The sequence below is a fragment of the Homalodisca vitripennis genome, chromosome 6 (genome assembly GCF_021130785.1).
Source record: "Homalodisca vitripennis isolate AUS2020 chromosome 6, UT_GWSS_2.1, whole genome shotgun sequence".
NCBI classification, from domain to species: Eukaryota; Metazoa; Arthropoda; class Insecta; order Hemiptera; family Cicadellidae; genus Homalodisca; species Homalodisca vitripennis.
In genome coordinates this window covers 31905508-31918969 of record NC_060212.1, presented here as the reverse complement: position 1 = coordinate 31918969, position 13462 = coordinate 31905508, and the positions used below count along the sequence as shown (strand labels likewise).

General features: G+C 32.2%; 1 protein-coding gene across 5 annotated transcripts in view; it reads left to right on the top strand.

The window, feature by feature from the left end:
• The window catches only part of LOC124364211 (RB1-inducible coiled-coil protein 1-like), an 86442-nt gene that overhangs the window by 22603 nt on the left and 50377 nt on the right, over positions 1–13462 (top strand). For all 5 annotated transcript variants that reach the window (XR_006922589.1, XM_046819525.1, XM_046819526.1 and 2 more), the window contains exons 8-13: positions 650–834; positions 2677–2863; positions 9537–9716; positions 11887–12033; positions 12604–12692; positions 12830–12932. Coding sequence is in view for 4 of the 5 variants with exons in the window: in XM_046819525.1 (XP_046675481.1) it covers positions 650–834; positions 2677–2863; positions 9537–9716; positions 11887–12033; positions 12604–12692; positions 12830–12932 (891 nt within the window). In the remaining variant the exon portion in view is untranslated. The remainder of the gene's footprint in view (positions 1–649; positions 835–2676; positions 2864–9536; positions 9717–11886; positions 12034–12603; positions 12693–12829; positions 12933–13462) is intronic.

The window sequence follows — 13462 nt, the reverse complement described above, 5'->3', positions numbered from 1 at the left end:
CAGTAACATATTTGTTCTTTACATAATTATAGCCAAATAGATTCCTTGCGAACAAGTACAACCTAGCCAGTTCCTTGTGGTGGTTTGCCACGTGGCAGCAGTGACTCATTGATAGCTGTGTAACGTTGTCGCCATTACGATTATTTTGACATTCCAGTTCCCACTCTTCTACATCTTAAGGCAATGTAGTACCTCGAGTTTGGTTTCTAGCATCAGTTGCTAGAAATGTACTTTTTCGTAGTACAGTTTTAGAGCCGGTACAGCTGCAGCATTGTATCTTCCATCTACAATACATCATCTCTAGTTCCTAGTATGTAGTGGTGAATAGTATTGAATTGATTCTTCAAAAACGGCTGCAGGATGATTGTAGTACACAATTTTTAGCCTTGTGTCTTTAAGATATAACTAGTAAAACTTATTAAGTAATGCTCAATTGTCTTGTTAGTCATTAACTATTGGTGTGTGCTTAGAGATAATTAATACCGATTATGATTCACCATAATAATAATAAAAGCTTTTAATAATCTAAACAGCATACTACGTCCTGTAAAAACTTAAATCCTTGACACCTGTGATAGGCTGAACTTAAAATATTAAATTGAATGAACATAAATAAAATTAAAATTGTAAATTTCCGATGTTTCCGCAGGCTATCCATCAGAACTCTACGCGAGCGAGTAATCTGGGCGATAACTCCATACTGCCGGACCTCTGCGCCAGCCATCGGCGTCAGTTGATTCTGATGCAGACAAACCATAAGAGAATCAAGGATGTCCACCGGCGCGTAGTAATCGCGAAGACAGAGCTTATCCAGACCATCTATATACGGTTGAAGTGAGTCGTGCTGTCTATTTTCTAAACTTTTTATAGTCTCCTTTAAATCACTGTTACTAAAGGTGGATATAATTCACAAGAGACTAAACTTAGAGTGATTAGAAGTATTTTTTTTATTTATTTATATTTTATTCTTGAGTAAGAAAAATTAGTTTTTGTCTCATTTTTGCAAATTTTTGCTTGTCCTTTTGATTCTGTTGGTGTTTTTTTTTTTGTTGCCTTCTTGAACAGTAAAACTCTCACAATTGTTTTGACACAGTTTTATGTGTTATTTTTTGTTATGTGTTAACAAATGATAAATTTTAAAAATGTACATTCTGCTGATAAGTTGTGTTTGTAAGCAATTTACCATCTGGCTCCGCACTGTAAGGCAGCTGCTGCAATCAGCGTGTTAATTAAATTCAGACATTGCATTACACAACCAATAAACTTAACTAACATTAGGAGTAAATATTAAGTGGTGTAGAAGTAGTTTTGTGTCTTGAATATAAAAATGAATCAGGGATTATAATTTTCCCTTTATAAAATACAATAAAACTAAAAATAATTCCGAAAAATTACATGATGTACATGGTTTGCCTTAAGATTGAATTGGGTTAGTTATGTTAACGAATTGGTTAGATTACATATTTGCTACTCATATTGTTAGAACAAACACAAGTTTTGTAGTTGTTAATTACCTTAAACTTCGGTTATATGGATATACGTTTCCCATTCATGTATATGTATTCAAGAAGTTTACTATGTAAAATATAGTTACTGTGTTAGACCCAAAGTAAATGGACCCAACTGACAACATTATTGAGATTTTCTCCATTACTCGTGTAACTAAGTAGTACCCAAATAAAATGAGAATAAGATCTAAAGGGATATAACCTTAGAAAAAAGTATTTCTTGAGTGTTTAGGGATAGAAAATATGTTGGTTTCGTTACCCTCAACATCTTTGTTGTGTTGACAGGTGGGGATATTGTGTTTAGGGATAGAAAATCAGATTTTTTTAAAATTACCCTCAACATCTTTGTTGTTGTTGACAGGTGGGCATATAGATTTTAACGAGGGAAAATAAGTTTTGTTTCATTACCCTCAACATCTTGAATGGTTTTGATAGGTAGGAATGTAGTGTTTAGGGATTGAAAAGAATTTTTGTTTCATTCCTCTCAATATCTTGGATAGTTTTGACAGTTGGGCATATAGCGTTTAGCGAGAGAAAATAAGTTTTTTTTCATTACCCTCATGTCTTGGATGGTTTTCATAGGTGGGAATGTAGTGCTTAGGGATAGAAAATATGTTTTGTTTCATTACCCTCAATATATTTGTTGTGTTGACAGGTGGGCATAGAGTGTTTAGGGATAGAAAATATGTTTTTTTTCATTACCCTCAACATATTTGTTGTGTTGACAGGTGGGCATAGAGTGTTTAGGGATAGAAAATATGTTTTGTTTCATTACCCTCAACATCTTTGATGTGTTGACAGGTGGGCATATAGTGTTTAGGGATAGAAAATATGTTTTGTTTCATTACCCTCAACATATTTTGTTGTGTTGACAGGTGGGCATAGAGTGTTTAGGGATAGAAAATATGTTTTGTTTCATTACCCTCAACATCTTTGATGTGTTGACAGGTGGGCATATAGTGTTTAGGGATAGAAAATATGTTTTGTTTCATTACCCTCAACATATTTTGTTGTGTTGACAGGTGGGCATAGAGTGTTTAGGGATAGAAAATATGTTTTGTTTCATTACCCTCAACATATTTGTTGTGTTGACAGGTGGGCATATAGTGTTTAGGGATAGAAAATATGTTTTGTTTCATTACCCTCAACATCTTTGATGTGTTGACAGGTGGGCGTATGGAGTTGAGTGCCAGATGTCAATATTGTCAGAGCGCATTCACATGATTTCCTCCGGGTTGAAGACATTGAAGGACGAGTTGAACATTCTTCAGCAGACCCACAGTGTTCCACATCTCTACTTGACAGCTGTGGCTGAGGTGGTGCGCAGGCGTACCTTCTCTCATGCGTTTCTTATGGTATGTCCATCCACTTACTGTTGTTTGTGTAACTCAATTCAAATTTAATACAGTACCTTCTACTTCTAAGTTAGTGCATCGCCTATGCGAAGATGAAGTCTGATTGACATAAAAGCATAAAACATGTTTTTGTAGTTTTTTGTGTATATGATAATAAACTGTATTTAGATCGTGTAGTAATGAAACATTGTGGTTTTTAAATAATATTTGACTTAGAGTTTGAATTGTCCAATGCTTGTGTGTCCTTTGGTTCTGTGTGTGTGTGTGTGTGTGTGTGTGTGTGTGTGTCAGAAGTCAGAAGTCAGAAGTCAGAAGTCAGAAACACTTTATTCAGTAATGGTTTGCATTTTTACATTATTTAAATTCCCAAGCGTCGCGTAGGACGCGTGCGGGATATCATATTGCACATCGTAAATATCGCTTTATATTAATATTGGGCAGTCCAAACAGTGTCACTTAACCATTTCTAAATAATTTTCACAGATACACAACATTCTGTAGGCAGTTAAAAGTCTCATCAGAATTCATTAATAATCATTATGTTAAATAAATAAACATCCATTACAGTGCTATACCAATTTCAAAAAATACAGACAAAAATATTTACGACAAAAAATAATATAATAAATAATAAATATATACATTTAATGCATTTAACAAATTATGTAAACAAACCATACTTCAACAAACCCCCAAAGTATACTCCCCTCCCAACCACGCACTGATACTACTGTACTCCAAATTTTACTTACTTTTTAAACATAATAAATATCAATAACTAAAGCTATGTACATGTAAATAAATATAGTAAAAAACAACACATATTACATTGATTGAAACGGTTGTGTGGAGGCTGAGTTCACATAAAAGTTAAATAAATATAATTAATATCAACATAGCAACTAAAAAAAATATATGGTTGGGAATAAATAATAGTATAGCAATAAATAACAATAAAAAACAATAAATAACAAATACAACAACAACAATAATAATATTAAATAACAATAAATAACAAATACAACAATAATAATAATATTAAATAACAATAATACTATAAAATAACAAATACAACAACAAATAACAATAAATATTAAACAACAAATTAAATGTTCTTTATATAAAAAAACAATATTAAAAATAAATAATGTACAGATTTTGAATAACTATCTTTAAGGCAGTTCCAGGATAAATTCTCTGACTTTCATTTTAAATTTTGGGTTTATTTGCAAAAATATTTCGTTACCAAAATTTTCAACGAAATTGTTGAATACTTTAGGTCCCTTGTAACAAAATTGGTTTCTACTTCTTTCTTTAGTTAAATTTGGTACTAGAATTTTAATAAATTGAGAGGCCCTAGTCCCTCTATTGACAACTTTCAGAGTAAATTGATTGAATATATTTATGTGTGTATGATAAACAGCTTTGGTTATAAATTTGGTTAAAAGTTAAAATATTTTTCTCTTGAAATATGTAACTTAATCTGTCTCTTAATATTTATGGAAAAGATTATTCGAAGTGATTTTCGCTGGCAGCTAATTATACTTTTTAGAATTGTTGTGTATGTACCCACCGTAAATAATAATTCCGTATCTTAAAGTGCTTTCGAACCACGAGTGATATAATCTAACTAAATGTTCACTTTCTAAATAACCCCTCATATGATATAAAGAATAATTTATCGATCTCAACTTACCACTCAACTGAGCAATATGCTGATTCCCACCTCAGATCTCTGTCGACAAACCATCCCCAAGTAGGTGACAGAGTCCACGATACTGATATATGAACAGTTACATGAATACAAACAACTATGAGGGTGGCAGTAAAGCTTATAATCGTTCTGCAGTTCCAAATATGCTCTTATTTTGTTCAAAGAATAAAATGCATTTAGATTTTGTGGTATTTATCAAAAGCTTATTATCAACTAACCAGCTAGATATCTTGGTTAGATCATCTTGAATATTAATTTTTAATGAGTTTTTATTATATGCAGAGCAGACCAGGGCCCGTATCATCGGCGTATGCAAATATTTTAGAATTTAGTTGCAATTTTAATAAATCATTATAAATATTAAGAATACTACTGGGCCCAATATTCCTCCTTGTGCCGTTCCATACATCAATTCCAAAACATCGCTTTTAATAATTATTTATTTTAACTAACTGCTTCCTACCTTTAGAAAAAGAAGTTAACCAGTTCAAAGCGCTTCCCCCTATCCCATACTTCTTAAATTTACACAAAAGTATATCAATGTCTAAACACGTCAAACGCCTTTTTAAAATCCAAATAAACTGCCAAAGTATATTTATACTTATCAGAATTTTCAACAATTTCACTGACGTGCCTAACCAATGCTGCATCAGTACCTTTACCTGGTAAGAAACCAAATTGGTGTTCCGAAAAAAAAAATCATTGTCGCAAAAATATTTTAAACAGTTGGTCTTTGATTAGTGATTCTAATATTTTAGCTAACGTACTGATAACAGAGATAGGACGATAAGAGCCGACCTGCGTTGCGTCACCTGACTTAAATACAGGGACTACACAACTGCAGTTTTAAACTCATCTGGAAACAATACCCTCCCTTAGTGATTTTGAAAATATGTTATAAAGTACGGGTGCAAATATGTTAATATTTTCTTTCATTAAAACAATATTTATACCGTCAAGGCCACAACTAAACTTATTTTCCATGCTATTTATCTTGTTAACCACATCAGAGAGTTGAATATGAAACTCGTTAAGCAATACATTATATTGCGTCTGATCCTCCAGAAATAGGTCCTGGCCAAATTCATCCTGTCTCAATTTAGAAACTATACTTGTGAAATACTCATTAAAAATATTCCCCACCATGCGCTCATTACCCCCCCACCTTCATCACGCATCGCCAACAACAATTTCATCAATACTGTTTTTTCTTTCTTTTAAGAATTTTCTTTACAACGTTCCAATATTTTTTTCGAGTCACCATTACAAGCCTCAATGAGATTGGAATAATACCCCTCTTTTTTTACTCCGTCTAATTTGTTTGGTTACTGTTCTGGATAATTTCTCTAAATCTATTTCTTAAAACTAGGTTATCTCTGTTTTTTTGTATATTCTTTAAAAACACAATTCTTACGGTTTATTAAACAAACCAGATCATTAGTAATCCATTCACCTCCTCCTTCTATTTTTACTGTTAATTTTTTTTCAAATTACAGGATGCTGTGAAACATTGACCATAAATATTGAAAAATTCTTTTAACACTATCAATCACATGAGGGCTGGAGATGACTGGGCTCCAGTCGGCTAATAATAGTTTGCCGCTTTAATAGCTCATTATTAGATACCGTGACGAAATTATGTTTGCATTTTTTCATACATGATTCCAGATAAATTAACACTGAGAGCATAATGGTCAGTAATGCCCAGTTCCTCAACATTACATTTAACATTCAAAGGTTTGGAGTTACGTATCAGTGCGTGGTCCAAACAAGAACTTACACCTACATCTATTCTAGTGGGACAGTTAACCAGATTCAAAAAACCATAAGAAAGAAACTGCGCTCAAGTAATCTTTACCGGATCCCTTATTTTTCAATGTGCATATGTTTAAGTCACCTATTATCAAAGTTGGATCATTTTTTAATTTTAACATATTTTCAAAATCAGGCTTGAACTGTTTATAAGTTAACTTACACTGTCTATAAATTCCGAATATTGAAAATTTAAAAACGTGACTATTAAATGTTAGGTCAATAACAACATTAACAAGCTCAGCTGTGGGCAGGAGGATGAGTTGGTGCGTGTAACAAAGGTCAGTGGTCGATGTACATGATAACACCGCCCGCCTGATTATCTGGCCGAGGTTGTAATAACAAGTCATAGCCCGCGATATTGTACAGCCCCTCCTCACCCCCCCTTGATCCAGACTTCAGTTAAAACTATTATTTGATATTTCAACGAAAGACTATTTAAAATAAACCAAAAATTCATCGAAATGTTTCCTAATACTACGAATGTTCATACAAAAAAAAACATTGAAATTAAAATTTTGAATTTGGTTCATGTATACAATATTTAAGAAAATTTACAGCTATTTGACATAGGATCACTTAAGCGCTATTAATATCAGTCCGAGCTTTTGCAGGTCCTCCATCACCGAGATACGTATCTTCTCCTGTCATCTTCGGTCTTCTTAACAAATATTTTCCCTTCTGAGATCCAAACGAATTTAAATCCGGATTCCCTCAGCTTTTTAGAATAGTAAAACAGGTTCCTGAAGTATGGAGTGAGGTGGCTTCATTCACATACACATTCGTTCTCGGGACACCTGGTACAAAGTCGGTTGACTTTATTTCCTTAGTTTTTGAGGCAATTTTACTTTTTTTCAGTAAACTGTCACGCTTTTGTCGGTTCGTAAACTGGTAGTACAATCGGTTTGGGGACATTGGGGCGCTTTGTCGGGATCCTATGCACAGCTTGCACATCTAAATTAAAGTTAATCGGCTTCGCCAGTTATTTCAGATAACTTTTCAACAATTTTTTCCATACTTTCCCCATTAGCCTCAGGAATACCCTCATCTGAACATTCCTATTTCGATTGTAACTGCTGTAGATTTTCTAAGTCCATTTTATAACACGACAGATCTTTAACCAATTCAGAGTTCACACCCTTAAGGGATTGATTAGATTTTTTCAAGTGACTTGACAGTCTGTTTTAAAGTCCTTTACCTCCTTATCATATTCATCAATTTTTTTCGAAAAGAATTCAAGTGATGCCCTAAACTCATCAAATTGCGACTTATGCCTAGCTTCAAATTCTTTAAACTGGTCTTTAATAGTCTGTTCCATTTTACTCAAAAATTCATTCTGCATTTTAATAATTAATTCTTGCGATATTAAATCTTTAGGTTTTAATGTTCTTACCACGAGTGCCACAGGCCTTACACTTCCATTCCTCACGCCTCTTCTTACCCATCTGGTTCCAGGTAGATTCCTGTATATCCACACAATCAAAATGGAAACACAAGCTACAAATTGAACATTTTGCACAACAATTTTTATCGCCGGGCAATTCATCTCCACATACGGCACAATCACTCATGATGAATCTTGATGACTCAATACAGGACACCAGATAAGACGGAGCAACTGATAACTACGTCCGCACTGCTTGACTGCCAACTGCCTGTGTGTGTGTGTGTCTATGCGCGTGTGCGTGCGTGCATGCATGTGTGTGTTTAGTAATCTACTCACAGTAAACAGACGATCGCTAATTGTTATTTACATTGTTTTTATTTTAGTCGTATTTAATGTATTCTATTTAAAAATATTTTTAGGTTTATTTCTTAAAATGTTTTATCGTGAATAAAGGTGGTTCAAATATTGGTATTATAAGTAATACAGCTTGCCTGTATTTTTATGTGAATGAAATGTATTCTATAAACCCAATTTATAATCTATAATTTTTCTATCCAATAAAAGTAGAAGGTAGAAGATATGACTTAACCGGATTAAAAAGTAGTCATAACCTGTCCCTGCAAACTCCTTTAACATACCGTCGTGTTCTTAGGATTTTTGTTTTTCAAGTGATAAGCTACGTTAAAAGTGGAGTTCACATGAAAATTTCATCGGTTGTACTGAACCGATCTTGTGTACCAACAAATCGTAATCTTGTATTTGGTAGTTGTTTGTTCTCTTTAATTTTCCAAGTTGGATACATTTATTATAAAAAAAATTACATTCCTTTAAAAAAATAACCTAATAATCTTCGTAATTATCAGATGTATAATCAATGTTATTTCAACACATTGGAAAGCCATAGAGATGTAAACAAAGGAGTTAAAATAGGTGATGGCGATGAATTGTCTTCATTTCATTTCTCACAAATACAGCTGGTGATGAAAAACTGGCACTGTGACACTCAGGGTAAGGCAGTGTGAATTTGAAAAAAGGTTTTTTGAGTGGCCATCTTTGTACTGTTTGTATTAAGATTATCAATTTTCACAAAGACTTCTCAGTCAGTCGAGTAATAAATTGAATTGATTTGGATTAATTGAATTTAATTCCATCAGTATTCAGTAATTTTTAGCTTTGATATTAAAATAATGAGTGTTTTACCAAAACCAAACAATACTACAACTTCAAAATTACTTGACATTGAATCATTTTCAATCTTGGTAATAGTATGCTTGAACATCACCATTTCATTCATTAACCTAAGATTTTCAGATGTAATATCCTGGATTCTCTTATCAATTTCCATATTATAATCTACAACTCCATTCTTCAATTTGGTTAATTTCTTAACTGTTTCATTAACAGGAATTTAATTATTGTAATCACAAATTTCATTTAACACACGATCAATTTGGCTGCAATCACCACAATACCACTTAACCCTTTTAGTCAAATTGTTAATTTTAGCAAACTCTTCACTGTTAATGTTTATACACTCTCCATGAAACCATTTCTTGAAAAACACTCACATTCGAGGTTAATTGCACCGTCTAAAACAATTTTATTACAATGAGGACAGTTGCCTCCAATCAACTGCCATTTTCAAAAATAATAAAGCAGTACAGTATTTGAATTTTATAATATTATCTGATAAATATATATTTATAATTGAAAAGATAAAGGAATAGAAAATATAAATGTAGTATTTTCTCTGATTCCAGTGGGCCAATGACCTTGCCTGCCAACTGTGCGCAGTTCACTCTGAAGAGGTTGCCAGACGCCAGAACTTCCAGACCCAATTCGAGGGCCACATCTTGAGCAACCTTTTTCCTGGACTGGGCGATGTGCCCCCACCATTTGCAACCCAGGCGCCAAAGTCTTTTGATACCAAGCTGCCCAAGGTATTTCTATCAGCTGATTTACATTGTGTGTGTAGAAGAAAGTAGGAAAACTACAGCTGTCATTTCTACAAGAGTGGCTTTATGTGTCAAATTTTCTGAATGTTTTAGTTGTCCCCGGCTTTTTACAGTTCACTGGCAGATATGAAGGATATTAAGTTATATTATTATATATTATGTGCTATTAATGTCTTATGAAGGCATTTGATCAAGAGGTAATTAAATAATTGAAGTTGACTTTAAAAACAGCTGACAAATTAAATTGCTGAGTTAAATTCATCACCACCTTGTCCCTCTGTACTTTATTTGGCATGTTTTGCTATGCGTGGTGTACCATCTAAGCATAAAGTGAAAACTCACTAAAAGAACGTCACAGGAGAGAATTGAAATTAATAATCAAATAAAACAAAGTATATAAAAAGTTATAACACTGTAAAATGTAAATTGTAATATTTTAATAACATTGTAATTATATGAAGTTATTTTTTATCGAAGTTATTATTTTTTAGTTTTAAAATTATACAAAGTCTACAGAGGCATATAATTTAATTTTTTTTTTACTTTTGAAAATCCTACCATTATACAAAATTATTCTAAAAATTTAAATTTTCGGTTTTAATTAGGCTACTTTGTAAAGTAAACAAGACAAAGATTATATATAGAAAGATAGTCCAAAATATGATGTACAATATGATTTTCCATCTTTTGTGGATCAAGAGATTTTAATATTCTGCAAAAGATAATTTAGAAGAAATTGAGTGTATGTTAATTTAAACAAACAAAAGCATAACATTTTTTCAATCACAATTTCCGTTGATAATTTCCATGGGGGAAAACATGTAAAAATATTTAGAAAATTTAAAATAGTGAAGCAACCACAACTTTTGGATTTCTCTGGAATTACATATATTAAAACCCAATTAAACGTCATAATGATGGGTCTGAGGATGCTTTCCTTGAAAGCTAAAAGCCTCAAAAAATTAAATCTACAAAATTATTGGATATTTTGGTTTTAAATAAATGAAGAAGTATATCCAGAAAATAAGAAACATCTACAATGTACTGAAATATGTGTCAATCTTGAGGTGGAGTCAGGGTTGTTTTAGCCTACCATTCTACTCAACCTCAAGATTTATTTACAAATATACACAATACTAATAATGTTTACAGTACTTACAAACGATGTGGCATACTAAACAATTAGGAAAACTACACTAAACTAATTGTACTGAATCAACTTGTATAGGACATAATAACATTTATTCTGTTATTGATAAATGAAATTCGTATACTTTATATTAGTAATTTTATTTATTTATTTTACGGAAAACCTGTTTTACAATTATTATAGATAAGAACAATATAATGAGCAACAAACTTCATATGCTCTAATAACAAGATATTCAGAGTCAAATATCATAACAACATATATATTTAAAACAATTTGGAAGAACGGCAGTATATGGTAAAAAAAAAACAACAAAGTAAAACAACAAAAAATACTTGTACATAATATAAATATAAGGTAAAAAATAATAAAATTATATATTATAAAAAAAAAAAACAAAAACAAAAAACAGAGTGTAAAATAAATTATAGTATAATAAGAAAAAAATCATATGACAAGAATAACAATCAAGGTAAATAAATGGTAAGAATATAACTACTAACTATATGATGGAAATAAAAATAAAAATATTAATTAGATAATATATAATACAATGTACAATCAAAAGATAACAATAATAAAAAGATACTTAACCAGTACTAATAAATAGTAATAGATAGAAACTACAAGAACAAAAAAACAGAGAAAAAGAAACCTCAACCACTAACAAAAATCATGACATCTAGCAAGCACCAGGGCACACTTCTTATGGTAGCCAAAAGACTCTTCCTTATAGTTGAAACAGCAGTGTAGAAGAAGTCTATAGAAAGTGGAAGCAAGACCGGACTGTTCAACTCGTAAGCTGATTCTGTGGTGTTGCCTGGCAAGGAGCAACACCACATTATGTTATATGATATTACATGTTATTATAAAGATTCGCTCATTCACACCATTCAAATCCCACTCTGTGTCTTATTGACTGATTGTATGATTACTAACTTTTAAAGTTTAAAATATTGTAAATATTCATATAGGTTAATTTAGTCAAATGTTTTCTTTTTTCAGTTGGGTGTGGATGATATACGGATGCTGCAAGATAAGGTTGCCGATTTTGCTTTGTCAGTTTCATTGCCTGATCTCAACGCAATCACTCAGTTCTTTGTGTCAAAATCTATTACGAACCCCATGAAACCGAAGGAGGTGGAGCGATTGGTGAGTTTGTTATTACTTATTTTCTAATCATTAACCTCTTTAAGTGCTGTAGGGGTCTGTGGCCGAGAATCACACAAGTGCTGATGACGTATTTTTCCCGGTAAAAACAAAGATTGTATAGTTGTGCTTGTTGTATGAGGTGATCTGGCGTCTTTGTCTGTTGGCTTCGCGCCAACTAGCTCTTTGTAATCATAATTTCAATCTCATATTTCAAAGAAAGTTTATTTTAATTTAATATCATCATAACTTTGCGTAAAGCTTAGGTGGTAATGGATTGAATCATTAGATGTAATCCATAAAGAGATAAAACAATGATAGACTACCATTGACTGATACAGGCTATGGATGCCATTTTGTGATCATCTGCATGTACTAAGCAAGAGTCCAGTATGACGCTAGTTAACATCGTTGTATTCAATAATATTTACATAATAGTCTCTTTTATGTATCATATTTTAGCACTGTCACTTAATAGGCTATAATTCACTGTATAATAAATGAAAATAGTTTAAATTTATGAAAGAAACTATGTGAAAATCAACTTTGTAACGGGAAGGTTTATGATTGCAGGTGGAAGAAGTGACAGCGATGGAACAGCCCTTAGAGAGCCAAGCCGCTGGGTCTGGGTATTTAGCGACAGTCTTGCCGATCATGGACAGGTGGGTGTCTTGTCAGATGACTTCCAGAATTAGTTTATTGGATTTTGATTGAAAAGTTGAATTAATGTAAATTTACTTTCAAATTTATTTAGGTAAACCCGTGTTATGTACTTAGAAAAATTTTAACTTTGTTTCAGGGGGTTTGAGTCAGAAACTGACACAGAAGAATTTGAGAAGGTCGGTCAAAGTCCTACCGATATGGCCTTGGACACGGAGAAGAGGGCAGATAGTGCTCAAGAGGTAAGTGCTAGAATGTTAAACTGCCATTCTCAATGTGCTAGAACGTTAAACTGCCATTATCAATGTGCTAGAATGTTAAACTGTCATTCTCAATGTGTTAAAATGTTAATTAAGAAATTAATTATCAATAATATAATTTCAATTGCACTGTAATCTTTCTCAACCAGTAGAAAACATTCTAGTTGAGTAGCGAAGACAAACTTTATGCTACATGCAAAATTATAAATACTTCTAAAACCTTTACTAGTAGCATAACTAATTAAACATATCCAGTTTCAAATAACATTAACTGTAATTCGAAGAAGATAATTTATCAGTTGTCTTAAAAATTTTATCCCAAAGACTATATTGATTTAACGAAAAATTCTTTACATATGAGGATGAATATCGGTTTTCAAAAAACAAGATGACAAATTGTTTCACAACACGTATTGGCTCAAGGCGAAATATTTAATAAATGTTACTCATTAAAAGGGATTTGTAAAGTACCAGAAGATTCGTCCAAAATCCTACTAGAAACTTTTGCAGAC